This window comes from Canis aureus, chromosome 34 (genome assembly GCF_053574225.1).
Source record: "Canis aureus isolate CA01 chromosome 34, VMU_Caureus_v.1.0, whole genome shotgun sequence".
NCBI lineage: Eukaryota > Metazoa > Chordata > Mammalia > Carnivora > Canidae > Canis > Canis aureus.
Window position 1 is genome coordinate 29,895,994 of NC_135644.1, and position 15,948 is coordinate 29,911,941.

Genomic DNA, 15,948 nt, shown 5'->3' on the forward strand with positions numbered 1-15,948 from the left:
TTTAGCATAGAAGTAAACATATAGTTTCTGTTTTACAGGCCTTTCTCAGGAATCACTCTGGTGGCCCCAGAAAATTTCCAGAAAGTCCTCCTTACTCCTATCTGTTTTGTTATAAGGCCCTGCTCATACTCCCTTTTAGAAAAAGTAATCAATGTTCACTCATCAGCTGGGGCTACTGACTGCAGTGGGAGAAACACTAAACAAGAATAGAAACATGCCCTTCGGGATCTCTGGGTGGCGCAGCAGTTTAGCGCCTGCCTTTGGCCCAGGGCGCGATCCTGGAGACCCGGGATCGAATCTCACATCGGGCTCCCGGTGCATGGAGCCTGCTTCTCCCTCTGCCTGTGTCTCTGCCTCTCTCTCTCTCTCTCCCTGTGACTATCATACATAAATAAAAATTAAAAAAAAAATTAAGAAACACGCCCTTCGTCTTAGGGTATGGTCAGGTTCACAATTGTTCAAATAAACTTTTCAACAAAGAAATGTAAGTATTAGATATGGGGGATCTTCAGAAGCACTAGCTCATAATAACTGGCATGCAAACAGTGTTTTGTTTTATTTTATTTATTTTATTTTATTTTATTTTTTAAGACTTTATTTATTCATGAGAGACACAGAGAGAGGCAGAGACACAGGCAGAGGGAGAAGCAGGCTCCCTACGGGGAGCCTGATGTGGGACTCGATCCTGGGAACCCCGGGGATCACGCCCTGGGCCAGAGGCAGATGCTTAACCACTGAGCCACCCAGATGTTCCAGTGTTCTAGTTTAAAAAGCACTTGCATAATTTATGTATTGAATATAAACCCCTGTAACAGTGCATAAATAAAACTGTTTCATATTTGAAAACAATGGCAACAACCCTCCCCCTTAATAAAAGCAAACAAAAATTTTAAAAATAGAACCCTGAGGCACAGGAATATTAAGTAAGTGGAGTCACACTTAAAAAGTCATACAGGAGTGGCTCAATCAGTTAAGCAGCCAACTCACTTTCAACTCAGGTGATGATCTCATGGTCCTGAGATCAAGCCATGATGGGCATGTGCTCAGGGAAGTCGGCTTCTCTCTCTCTCTCTCTCTCTCTCTCTGTATCTCTGTCTCTCCCCCTTTCCTTTCCTTCTGCTCCTCCCCCCAGCTCACACTCTCTCTCCAAAATAAATAAAAAAATCTTAACAACAACAAAAGCGAAAGCCATACATTCACTGTTATGCCATGTGAAACTTTGCACTACATTATTCAGATTAAGGTTAAAGAGATGTAAATGGAAGGATTCTATAAAGAGATATTTACATGGCTAATAATGAAGAGGAGATCTGATGACTAGAGCAGGGATGTGGACACAGAAAAACAGCCTTTAAAAGACAATCCAGCTCGGTTCCATTAAGTTTCAGTACTTTTTGCTTTAATTATTTTCTAATCAATCAAATTATGTGTATGGATTAAAGTGAGAGAGTGGATAAAGTTACAGATTATTATTTTTGGCAAATGAACCAAAAAAGTGTTAGATTGTACTCTACACATTTTCAGATATTCTACTATTATGACCTAAGAAAATGGTAGTTCCAAAAAAAAAAAAAAAAAGAAAAAAGAAAATGGTAGTTCCAACCTAAGGACAAACTTAATTATTTTCCAAGTGCATTGTATAATTTCTGTCAAAATGCTTTAATTAAACCCAATATTAAATTAGTTTTGATTCCCAAAACTAATCCCTACTAAGTGGGAAGTTATCAATTTGGGACATATAATTAAGAAATGGTTCTTATTTCAGATGACTGAATATATATTACGAATATGTTTATATGATCATAATGAAGCCAACTACATATTTCTATAGATAACGGATATTTTGGAAAACAATGGTAGAGGATCTATGGTTTTCAGTGGGCCTACAAAGTCAACACGATTTCAGTAATAGCACTAAGATAGGCTCAGTAGGTTCAGCATCTGCCTTCAGCTCAGGTCATGATCCCAGGATCCTGGGAGGCAGCCCCTGTGGAGCCCCACATGGAACCCCATACGGAGCCTCAAATCAAGCCCCATTTCAAGCCCGGTACTGAGCCCCAAATCAGGCTCCCCACTGAGCAGGGAGTCTGCTTCTCCCTCTTCCTCTGCCCCTTGCCCGCTCATGCTCTCTCTCATGCTCTCTGTCTCTCTCAAACAAATAACATCTTTACCAAAATACCGAATAACACTAAGGTATTACTTGCCGTTTTTTTTTTTTAAGGTTTTATTTATTAATTCATGAGACACACACGTAGACACACACACACACGGGGGGGGGGGGGGCAGAGACACAGGCAGAGGGAGAAGCAGGCCCCACGCAGGGAGCCCGATGCGGGACTCGATCCCAGGACCCCGGGGTCATGCCCTGGGCCGAAGGCAGCGCTAAACCGCTGGGCCACCCAGATGCCCTTACTTGCCGTTTTTACTCTCACTCCTCGTGAAGTACAAGGAGTCCCGCAGAGGCTACGTGGTATGTGCTGCACAGTAGGCCGAATACCAAAACAGATACAGGACTCCAGGTAACGTCTATTAGGCCATGCAGTAATGCAATTTACAAAACTATAATTGATGCTAATCTTACTATCTGACTTTACTTTGGAAAATATGTTTTTAAAAATGCATTATTGGGCAGCCCGGGTTGCTCAGTGGTTAGTGCGGGCTTCAGCCCAGGGCGTGATCCTGGAGACCCAGGATCAAGTCCCGCGTCGGGCTCCCTGCATGGAGCCTGCTTCTTTCTCCCTCTACCTGTGTCTCTGCCTCTCTCTCTCTCTCTGTGTCTCTCATGAATAAATAAATAAAATCTTTAAAAAAATGCATTACTTATATTAATATGTAATGTATAACATTGTTTTTAATGAATAAATGGGTTTTACAGTTCTCAGGCTGAGTTTCAATACAGTGAATATTAATAATTTTAACCCATCTAAACCAAAGCTCTTGGGGTTCACAATAAATTTTAAAGAGCGGAAGGCCCATATGACCAAAAAGTTTCTGAACTGCTGATAAAGAAACAAGAAGATACTATTTAGTCTTAAACTATCCTCTTACTTTCACCAATTCCAATGATAAAGACCTTTATGGTCCTTGAGACCATTAGTGACTTGAAAAGTTATTTAAAATAGATCTATTTAAAAGCCCTCAAAGCATTTTATTCATAACATAAAAAATATTGAGCTCCTTTGAAATTGCTCCATTTGCAAAATATATTTATAACTTAACCAAAATAAATAATTCATACCTCACCAAGTGAGTAATAACGTCTTGGGATCTGGGAGTCTGGATAGATGTTTTCAAGGTACCAAGAAAAGGGCTTACACTTCAGATTTTCTCTTAGTGTTTTTCTGACTGACACATCTCCATAATCCACTTTGACAACACCTGGAAATTTTCAGAGAAACACAAAATCAGTTTGTGCTATTTTCGACTTAGTACGGTTTCACTCTGTTTACTTTGCTATCAGTTTTTTTCCCTCCATAATTATAATTCCATCAAATTCAATTGCATATGCAGCTGCTACTACACTGATTTTCTTACTAGGAACCAATTAGTACATGAAATAGATATAAAAAAACAGCTTTTCCTTTGGTTATGACTTTTCAAATGCAAATATTTATCACCAAGTACTTATACTTCTTAGATTGAATAATTAATCAAATAAGTGTAAATTGGTATTAATTTAGCATCTCATAATCAAAGCTTAACTGAACTGTGTGATAATGTGGTTGTTCCTCTTTAACAAAAATTCTAATCCTCATATTTTCAAAGGGTCTTTTATTCACCGCCATAAATTTCATGATAAATTTATATAAATATGATCCCCACAATGAATACTTATGTGTTCTAACTTTTTTCTTCTTGAACTTTTATACTATCTAGATTTACCATAGACCTGATTTTTCTTTATTTTTTCCTCGTATTCTTTTATGAGTTTATGTGAGCCACCTCAAATACTTGGATAAGTATGTCATTAAATAAATAGACTAAAATAAAGAAATGGCTTATACTCACATGTGAGCATTAGAATTTCAGTTCATATAATAGCAGAATATATGAAATTAAAAGTATATTTCCTTTGATGATCATAAAATGGTGCTTTCTAGTTGAGAATTAAAAATAACAATTTTTATATAAAAAATACTATGGTGACATGATTTGCTCATTACTATCAATATTAAAAATTATTTGGCCGAAATGACTAAATAACTGAGAGAAGATTGCGTTTCCTAGATTATGTTGACAAGATCTGTGTTTAACATGTTTCTTTAAGATGAACAAGCAACCAGACTTAGCACAGAAAAAGAAAATGGCCCAGTTCAGTATATTTTATGCCAGCTAAGCAACAAAACCTAACATTTGTTTCATAAAAAATGAATAATATTTTAGACAATTCAAATGTCTATAAATAATGACATTATTTGATTATTTGAGTTGCCATATTCAAAAGTGGCAACACTCTTGAAGCTTATCATCTGTTAGTTTCCACCTTTCCCTACTATTCCTCAAAAATTCTTCTTAATTTTTGTTTTTCCAAAATTAAATGCCTTAGTGTTGTTAGAAAGCATTCTGATGATACATAAGCAGCCAAACCACTTCCTTCTAAAGGCAGTATTGATCTTTCTAGCTGGTGTTTGGACAAAAAACAACACGGTCTTTGGGGTTTTTAAACACATAAATATTTGCTTTCAAAAGAAACCTATTCAGAGCTTGCAAAAAAGAGGCTGGAAAACATTTACAAGATAGATCATTACAAGAATTTCTCTTTGTGTTACAGGCTGTATCAATTGCAATGATCTAATAAATAGTCTTGAAATTCATATAAAGAAATTCCATTGGACCCGGGGAGGGGAAAGGGGCACTGTAGCTTCAGAGGATTTAATTCACTAGTTTTGCTGTTCTGTTTCATTTTTGAGTGGGCAAATTTAATTGAAATGGCTTATTTATGTATCAGTATTCTTCCTTTTTCATCATATTAAAATGTAATAGTCCTGGCTCCAGAATTTTTCCCTAGGAAGCTTTTATAGGCAGTTTCTGATTGGAAAGGAGTTTGAAGATTCATTTGCATATATTTTACATTAGATAAGAAAAATATTAATTGCCCACATTAGATTTGGTTGGTGGAAAACGACATACTATTGAGAGAAGCTAAAATCTTCTTACCCTACCATCGCAAAGCCACCCCTTGGTATTACCCACTGCAACATGGGTTTTGTCTTAGTTTTAGATAATTACTTTAATTACTGTTATAAAAACATTAAAAATACTGTGGGCTTATCATAATATGTTGGTGAGGATGTTTTTTTTTTCCCTCTGTAGCTATATTTTCATACTTTAAGTGATATACTATGACAGTTAATATCCAAAATTTATAGAGAACTTATAAAACTCAACATCCAAAAATTAAGGCAGAAGACACGAACAGACATTTCTCCAAAGAAGACGTATATAGATGGCCAACAGACTCAAGAAAAGGTGCCCATAGTCACTTATCATCAGGGAAATGCAAATCAAAACTACAATGATGTGTGAAGTCACAGCTGTCAGAATGAAAATCAAAACACAAGAAACAAGTGTTGGTGAGGATTGGAGAAAAAGGAACCCTCTTGCATGGTTGATGGGAATACAAACTGGCACAGCCACTGTGGAAAACAGTATAAAGTTTCCTTAAAAAGTTAAAAATAGAGCTACCGTATGATTCAGTTATCATACTACTGTGTATTCACCCGAAGAATATAAAAATACTGGGACGCCCGGGTGGCTCAGCGGTTGAGCACCTGCCCCTGGCTCAGGTGTGATCGGCGGTCTCAGGATCGAGTTCCATGTTGGGCTCCCTGCCTGGAGCCGGCTTCTCCCTCTGCCTGTGTCTCTGCCTCTCTCTGTATGTCTCTCATGAATAAATAAATAAAATCTAAAAAAAAAACAACAACTAATTCACAGGGTACAAGCACCCCTATGTTTATGGCAGCATTATTTACAATAGCCCAATCATGGAAGCAGCCCAATTGTCCATCAATAGATGAACGGATAAAGAAGATACGCTGTATGTATGTGTGTATGTGTTGATAGATAGAAAAATAGAGATCTATCTCTCTCTATATAGATATATATCAATATATATTTACTGATATATAGAAATATTATTCAACCACAAAAAAAAAAAGAGTATAATCTTGACTTTTTTTTTTTTTTTTTTTTTAATCTTGACTTTTGTAATGACTTGGATGGAGCTAAAGAGTATAATGCCATGTGAAATAACTGAGGGAAAGACAAATACCATATGATTTCACTCATCTGTGGAACTTAAGAAACAAATGAGCAAAGAAAAAAGAGGCAAAACAAGAAATAGACTCTTAATTACAGAAGATACAATGATGTTACCAGAGGGGAGGTTAATGGGGGATGGGTGGAGCGAGTGATGGGAGTTAAGGAGTGCACTTGTTGGGATGAGCAGTGAGTGGTGTATGGAAGTGCTGAATCACTGTATTGTACACCTGAAACTAATATAATACTGTATGTTAACTATATTGGAATTATAATAAAACTAAAAAATAAATAAAACGACTATTAATTGAGCCCTCAAAACCAAGCGAGATATTATGTGAGAGACAGCAGTAATCATCCAGCATTCATGTGTTTCTCCACATTTTTCAGCCTCTGCAGTTAGGCAAGGGCATTGACTGCTCCTAACCAATAGGAGGAAGGGACAAATGTGACTTGTCTTTTTTTTAAAGATTTTCAAGTTATCTCTACATCTAATGTGGGACTTGAACCTACAATCCTGAGATCAAAGTTGCATGCTCTACTGACTGAACCAGCCAGGTGCACCCAAAGTTCTTTATATCCCTTTATATATTTTTTCCCAAGTTTTTATTTAAATTCTAGTTAGTTAACATACAGTGTACTATTTATTTCAGAAGTAGAATTTAGTTATTCATTACTTACATAGAACACCCAGTGCTCATCACAGCAAGTGCCCTCTTTACTACCTATCATCCAGGTAGCCCATCCCCTACCCATTTTCCCTCCTTTGACCTTCAGTTTGTTCTCTATAGTTAACTTTCTTACAATTTGCCTTCCTCTCGTTTTCTTCCCTCCTTCCCCTGTGTTCATCTATTTTGTTTCTTATATTTTACATACGAGTAAAATCATATGGTATTTGTCTTTCTCTGACTGAGAATGCTATTTCACTTAGCATAATACCCTCTAGCTCTATCCACGTCATTGCGAATGGCAAGATTTCATTCTTTTTTATGGCTAAGTAATATTCCATTGTGTATGCATACCTCTTCTTCTTTATCTATTCATTGGTTGATGGACATGTGACCTCTTTCCATAATTTGGCTATTGTTGATAATGCTGCTATAAACATCAGAGTGCATGTGTCCCTTTGAAACAGTTTGTATCTTTTGGGTAAATAACAAGGTATGACACCTTCTGGCTCTTTTTTCTTTTATTACAGGGACTGTGGAAGCCTTGTGCCCCAGCAGGTATGGCTTCAAGGTGATGAGGCCTTTGTTAGCCTCTATCATTGAGAGATCATGAAATAGAGTCTGAAGTATTCAGTTCTGTGGCTTGAAGTACAATCTCACTTGTTTCCCAAACTCTTATCTGCAACTCAAACCTCTGAAAGTAGCTCATTCAATTGTTTACCCAACAATTTAACTGGGATCTTAAATAGGCATCTCAAATTTGACATGTCTAAAATAGTCCTCTTGATTTTCCAACTTCATTCATCTCCAAGGTTCTTCATTTCAGCAGCTACCACAAATACCCACCCATTTTCTCAGGGCAACAACATAAGAGTAATTATCTTTAACTCACACTCACATATTCAGCTCATTAACAATTCCCATTTGTTCTACATTCACAATATATCCTCAGTTCCTCAAACATCCCTTTGCCATCCTAGTTGCATAATCTTTCATCTCTTGCCTAAAATAGCATTGTGATAGGCTTCTAAAGAGTCCCCCTGACATCTTACAATTCTTTATCTATCCTTTATTGACTCTTGCCTGCTCCCTGGACAATATATTTGAAATACAAATGAAGTCATGTCACTACCCTGCTCCAAAGCTTCTGATGAATTTTTTTTTTTTAAGATTTTATTCATTTATTCATGAGAGACATAGGCAGAGGGAGAAGCAGTTTCCCTTGAGGGATCCTGATGTGGGACTTGATCCCGGGACTCCAGGATCATGCTCTGAGCCGAAGGCAGATGCTCAACCACTGAGCCACTGAGGCGTCCCTTCTGATGAATTTTTCATTGTGCTAGGAATAATTGAAAATATCCTAACCATTGCCTAAGACCCTTCATGAAATGATTCTTGATTACCTCTATGACCTAATCATTTGTATTCACTACATTGTGGTCACACTGGCTTTTTTGTTTTTTTCTTTATGATTTATTTATTTTAGAAAGAGAGATTTATTTATTTGAGAGAGATTTATTTATGTGAGAGAGAGAGTGCATGCATGCATGGGGGGAGGGGCAGAGGGAAAGAATCTCCAGCAGACTCCCCACTGAGTACAGAGCCTAAAGTAGAGCTCGATCCCAAGACCTATGAGATCATGACATAAGCCAAAATCAAGACTTAACTGACTGAGCCACCAAGCAGCCCCTATTGCTTTGCTTTTTTTCAAATATCCAAGTTCATTCTCAATTCATGGCTTTGTGCTGGTTCCCCCCCCCCCCCTTCTAAAATAGTATTAACCAGGAACTTCTATGAGTTGTCTTTTACTACACTCAAGCATCTGTTAAGACTTCACTTTCTCAGATTTGCCCTGCCCTTCCTATGTAAATTGATCCCTTGTTCCCATCATTCTGGGTCATTCATTGATCTATACCTCTATTTTACTTAATCTTTCACCAGGATACTTAAAACTGCTTGACATTATATTATAGACTAATTCTCTTATTGCCTACTCAACAAAAACTTTGAATAAATTACTCAATCACTTGAAGCCCAGGGTATCCTATCTGATGTCTTATATGATGTTGGGAATACTATATAATATCCAAAAAGGCATAATGCAGTGCCTGACATATAATAATTGCTGAGTACATATTTTACATTGTAATGGGTACCTCTTCCTGCTGCATGCCCAACATCCCTCTGCCTTCTGATAAGAGCATTCAAGTTCTTTAAGCAATCATCTCTCTCCCACTTTTGATTTTTGTGGTTTGGTGACCACACTGTCCTACCCACCTTTCCAGCTCCAACTGGGAACATAGGATAAAGGGATATTGCCAGGGAATTTGTTTAAATGCAGATTCTGATTCACTTAGTCTGGAGGGAGGCCTGAGAATCTGCATATCTAACAAGCCCCCAGAGGATGTTGCTGTTGTTCTGGCCAAATTCCAAGTAACATCCAAGACAATCAAAGTGTATCATTTTTCCATCTTACACACACCCATCATAATGATTGGCTCAGGAATGGGCCTATGAACCAGCCAGCTTAATAAAAATATATAATCTGAGAACCTGTTAGGACTATTAGGAAGCTGAAGCTGTATTTCCTCTGGAATTGCTAGCTGTAAAGATGATTTAAGCCTGGAGCTTCTGAGGCGACCATATAGAGAATGCCTAAGACAATGACACCAATCAGGAGTGAAATAAACAAACAGATGGAAAGAGAAAGTGGAAAAAAAAACCCCAAAATACAGAGTCCAAGACAAGATTAAGTCAGTAGATATTTAGTGTGTTCCAACTATACACAAGGCACATTTTCTAGGCACTTGGAATACATCAGTAAACAAAACAAATTAAAAATATCAGGAGTTTACATCCTGAAGGAGGGAGACATATACAGTAATACTATAGAAGTGGCACATGCTATAACAAAAATAGACTCAGGGGAAGGAGGAAATATTGCAATAGAATGAATCTTAGTGTATTTTTTTTTTCAAAGGCATCTTATAAAAATTGCAAGTTTTTAAGATAAGTTTTTCAATAGAACTTGCATAAACCCCGAGAAAGCTCTGACAACTAGATAAAGCTTCATTATAAGTTAAAAGGAGTATTTTAATTAACTCCCAGTTTGTAGGTATGATTAATAAGTAAATGATAACACACACAGGTTTGTTATACTTTATTTAATAATCTGTCCTTTATTCATCATTTTTAAATGTATTTCAAGGTAGCATTAACTTATATATGTAGAACAATCATGTTTTAGATTTTTAAATAATAGATTGAAGATCATCATAATATAAGTTAAGCTCTTTCTTAGCAGATGGCTAATGGGTCTATAGTTCTGGTTTCCTGCAATCAAGGAACCTGATGAGAGAAGAGCCTGATTATGGACCAAAAAGCTTAAGAGTTTTCTGTATAAGGATACACAATGCAGCATAGCTTGATGCAGAGAAAAGGGGGAAATGACTTCCCTTAATCAGGGATGCCTAAATAGATCGGTGCTATCTCTAATCGTCAAAATACATATATTGAAATAATTAGGTCTGTATAAGAACATGGAAAAATGTTAATAAAAATATAAAGAATTTTTATTATATTGATGTTATAATAAAATAAAATATATGAATCCGCCCCCCAAAAAAAACCCCAGAAAAATAATAGTACATTTGCTTTGCTACTAAAAAAAACAAAACAAAACAAAACAAACAAACAAAAACAAAACAAAACAAAACAAAAAAAACTAAAAACTTTTAAAAGGTCTACTATTTGGGGGCACCTGGGTGTCCTGATCTCATGAGTCCTTGGACTGGGCTCCACCTCAGGACCCTGCTCAGCAGGGAGTCAGCTTGAAGATTCTCTCCCTCTGACCCTCCTGTGTGTGCATGCATGCTCTCTTTCTCTCTCTAAAATGAATAAATAAATCTTTTTAAAAAGTCTCCTATTTTCTCCTTAAGTACAATTAAAACTGTGCAGCTAACCAACGTTTTTTATATATGGTGATATCATAATATATTTGCATATCATAGTAGACCATTATATATAGTTTCAGCTCAGAGTTTTTAAATATACTTTCAAAATTCCCTGTTAAGAAAAAAAATCACCTTCTTTATTTTGTTATTTACTTTGAAAATTTATCATCATAAGCTTTATGGCTAAGGATCTACATTTTCTTTCTCCTCAAGAGAAGTAATAATAAAAAATCATTTTAAAGCCTCCTAGAGATTCCTATATTACAGAATATCTAAATACTATATTGTGTCAGAGGTTTAGCAGGTTACTCAGAATATTTTTCTAATTTAAAACTATTCTTTTAAAATCACCATTTTTATTTTTTTCCATTCTTGATATACATGCAATTACCCATGCTCATAACCACTCATTGGGAAGTTACTGGACAGAATTACATTAACAGGCTGATGGCACATGCCAGCTAATAATATACAGGGATTATCTGTTGGATTTACCATTTCCTATTATTAATGCAATTTTATTTTAATGGAATTAAAATAAGATAATGAACTGTACAAAGATCATAGCTTCTATGGAGAGGTTTATTACAAAGAAGCTGTAAATATAAGACAACTTGTCAATTTATTTAAGTCTGTCTGAGCCCATAGTCAGTCAGGATGGGCAGATCTTGAGGCTGAAGTTTCTAGGTAATTGTCTCAAACTTCAGATCAATTTGGCAGTAAAAGTCTCATATTCAACTGCTTGCTCCCTGACCAATGAGGATATGGGAAATAAGAAAAATGAATCTGCAATGGCCTTTAAAAATAAAGGTCAATTTAGTATCAGTTAAGACAAATGGACCATAAAGTCTATAACTGCTAGGAAAAAAATTCCAAGTAAAGATGTTAAGGCAGTGTTGACCACCTCTCAGAAGCTAGAACAGCCAGAGACATAGTAATCTGCTCCATAACTCACGTATTCTATGGAAAATCCCAAGGAGATATTGAGCCAATACAAACACTACTGATCTACTTGTAGGCATTTTTTTATCCCGTGTAGTAAGGAAAAATTTGCATACAATTTATATAATGGTCTTTTAAAAACTTACAGTTATTTGAGAAATATGGATTCATTGCAGATAATCCTAAAACAGTGACAAGTATGAAAAGCAAAATAAAAATCATCTGTAATATGACTACATTTACATTATGGTAATGATTTTTTTTTAAAGATTTTATTTATTTATTCATGAGAGACACACAGAGAGAGGCAGAGACACAGGCAGAGGGAGAAGCAGGCTCCCTGCGGGGAGCCCGATGTGGGACTCGACCCCAGGTCTCCAGGATCACGCCCTGGGCCGAAGGTTCGCTAAACTGCTGAGCCACCCAGGGCTGCCCTGGTAATGATTTTTCAAGACTTCTATTTATGGATAACTGTAAGATATTTTTCATGCAAAAAATGATTTACACTGTAGTATGTACTTGCAATTTATTTTTTCCCTAAAACAGTATGTCATGAACACTTTTCAGGTTATCTAAACTCTTCCATAACTTTGTTTTTAATGCCTCTGTGGTGTTCTATTTTACAAATTGGTAATGACTTATACAATGTGTCTATCCTTACACATTCAAGTTGTTTCTAATTTTGGACTTGAAAAATCAATGAACATCTTTGTACATTTTTTTTCCTTATGCCCTTGATTATCTTATTAGAATAAGTTTCAGGGGCACCTCAGGTGACTCAGTGGTTGAGCATCTGCCTTCCACCCAGGGCGTGATCCTGGGGTCCCGGGATAGAGTCCCGCATCGGGCTCCCTGCATGGAGCCTGCTTCTCCCTCTGCCTATGTCTCTGTCTCTCTCTCTCAGTCTGTGTCTCATAAATAAAGAAATAAATCTTTAAAAAAAAATATATATATATATGTATTACCTAACCCACTTTCCAGAAAGTTGTTCAAATTCACATACCATTACACATACCAGGTGTAAGAAGCTAATTTCCCTTCCAGAACACTGATTATTTTAATTTATCCTTTAATTTACTACTTTTTATTATGTGGAGATAAATGACATCACATTATTATTAAAACTGATTACTAGTGCCTTCCAGGGATGATGGCAGCATATGAATATGCCAAGATAACAGCCACGTTACTATGAATAACCCAAAAACAATCTGAAGACTGGAAGAACAGACTCTCCACAGCTAAATATGAGAAGAGGCCACATCCCAGAGGCTAGGAAGGGCAGAGAGGAAGTCAGGAGCTAAGTGGACCCACTGTTTCTTCAGTTCTTGACACATATTGTATCGTTATACCATCCTTGAAACAGTTATGTATTTCATAGTCAATGACATCTTATATTTGCTCCTGGAGAGACTTCTTGAGCATGTGCACACTTTTTTTCCTCTTTGTGGAATAACTAGCCAATTGCAATTTCAGTAGTTATTCATTAATTAATGAGCATTTAGCTCAGTGCGTATTTAAATACATTCTGGGGCAGCCCCGGTGGCGCAGCGGTTTGGCGCCGCCTGCAGCCTGGGGTGTGATCCTGGAGTCCCAGGATCGAGTCCCACATTGGGCTCCCTGCATGGAGCCTGCTTCTCCCTCTGCCTGTGTCTCTGCCTCTCTCTCTCTCTCTGTCTGTCTCTCTCTCTCTCACTGTGTGTGTCTCTCATGAATAAATAAATAAAATCTTAAAAAAAAGTAAATACATTCTGATTATTGTCTGAAAAACTTTCCTTTGATACTTCAGGTAAAATCAAGAAAGTACCAAAATGAAAATTTGCTGAATGGTTGAGGGAACTTGAAAGAAAATCTCAGGGATGAAAAGGTTTTCACACAGCCTATGTCACTGATCGTCTTGATGGTGTTGAGAAGAGTGGATGGAAAGCACATGCATGCCAGCAAATCTGCACTAAAAAGTGGCTTAAAAAAGTCAACCTCCAAATGTGAAGATGCTTGATTAATTCATTTTGCTTATTTAAAAAAATTCTGTGTATGTATAAGAATGAGATGTGATCAAAAAGCTGTCTGAATTAGTTTGTCTAAAAGACTTCCTTTAATAGGGACATAATAATTTTTTTTTTACATTTTTCTTGAAGATTTACTTATTTACTTGAGAGTGAGAGAGAGCATAAGCAAGGGGAGTAGCCGAGAAAGAAGCAGACTCCCCCCTTGAGCAGGGAGCCTGATGTAGGACTCAATCCTAGGACCCTGAGATCATGACTTAAGCTGAAGGCAGACACTTAACCTACTGAACCACCCAGGTGCTTTAGGACATTCTATATGGAAAAGAGGTTTTACATTATAGTTTAATTGGAAACTTTTTCTTAGTGGTATATAATCAAATGGTGATCTTTAAATTGATGGTAGCATAAATTAGGTAAAATACAGTACTTCCACATTTATCATCTGGTTATATTTTGATAAAAACAATGAATTAAACATCAGATATCTTTACTACAGGACTTCTCATAACTTTTACTATGATAAAGGGTATTTTATTTTAAGTATTTTTATTTTTACTTATTTTTTAAAAGATTCTGTTTATTTATTTTAGAGACAGAAATTGAGCACATGTGAGTGGAGGGAAGGGCAGAAGGAGAGAGAATCTCAAGCCAACTTCCTGCCTGACATGGGGGGCTCAATCCAAGGACCCATGAGATCATGATCTCAGCCAAGATGAAGAGCCAGATGCTTAACTGACTGAGTCACCCCCGCATCCCAAGAGTATTTTTATATCCTAAATGGGTGATATTCTCCAAATTTATTTTTCTTCTTCCAAAATTTTAAGACAACAGTGCTCCACTGAAAACATTTTGAGAAACACAGTTTTATCGTGTTTTCTATATCTAAGCAAATACCTTAGTCTTTCATAAGACATAAATTGATCCCATTAGGGAAAAATCTTTGTGGGGAAATTCTAGATGCTGTTCAAATTTTTTTCATCAGTCAATTTCCATCTTAAAATATTAATTAAACCAAGAAAATGAAATACAAACACATATTTGTTGATGTGTTTATGTTTAGCCCCCAGAACATTATCTGGCACCAATGGACATTCCTTAGATACTAGTTGCCTGACTCTCAGGTACATACTCTCTTTTTCATCCTAGGCTTTCTGTTTCATTTTCTCTTTTTCTCACATGTATGTTTATAAGACATTACTATATAATTTGCTTGCATGACTCAGAATCACTTCTTTATACTTTTTTTTTCTTTTCTTTTTTTTTTTTTTACTGCTTCTCCCTCTACCTGGGTCTCTGCCTCTCTCTCTCTCTCTGTCTCTTATAAATAAATAAAATAATAAAGGATAAGTTTTAGAAACAATGTGTTCTGATAAATTATGTGCTGATTTTAAGACTTTAAAAAAATATAGGGATGCCTGGGTGGCTTTATACTTAAAGTCACCCAGTATAAAGTACTTTATACTTGTTGAAGTATTTGAGATGTGTATATATGTGTGAGGGAAGAATAAGTCTGTGCAAAAATTTGTTTCTAAATTGCTCCTTGGTCTCATTAACAATTATTAGTACTTATTAAAGTACATTTTCCTAGTCTAAATATTTAGTCAGCATTCTTGTCTGCAAAGCCAATAAGATTTAATTGTTTTTAAATTATGAGTTATGAAGGGAAAAAAAACCTACCACGACCCAGAAATCTTATCATCCCATCTTATTAACTCACACAATATCTGAGATAATATTATTATAGCACATGTTAACACACACAAAAAAATATCAGATACACCTAGTCAATTCTTGATTATCAGAATGTAATGTAGGGTATGCAGTTTTTCTAAAAAAAGAAAAAATGACTTCCATAGCATTTAAATATTTCTATTTACGCAGCAAAGGCAAAGAATTCTTATTCTTCATCTAATACACAACAGAAGTACGCAGGCTCAGGAAATAAGCAGCCTACTCTTCTATTAAGGGATGATGTGCCTCTCAAAGTCCATATTCACAATAAAACAGCCAACGTAATAGGCAGCATTTAGGGAGCACTTACTACATGTCACGTACTTATTTAAGTGTTTTACCTGTTAACTCAGTGAATAAGCACTTTCTCAGGAAGGTGCTATTATCACG

At 36.2% G+C, this 15,948-nt stretch overlaps 1 protein-coding gene across 5 annotated transcripts in view; it reads right to left on the bottom strand.

The window, feature by feature from the left end:
- The window catches only part of GALNT13 (polypeptide N-acetylgalactosaminyltransferase 13), a 537,911-nt gene that overhangs the window by 47,677 nt on the left and 474,286 nt on the right, over positions 1 to 15,948 (bottom strand). For all 5 annotated transcript variants that reach the window (XM_077883057.1, XM_077883055.1, XM_077883056.1 and 2 more), the window contains one exon: positions 3,239 to 3,378. In XM_077883057.1, coding sequence (XP_077739183.1) covers positions 3,239 to 3,378 — 140 coding nt within the window. The remainder of the gene's footprint in view (positions 1 to 3,238; positions 3,379 to 15,948) is intronic.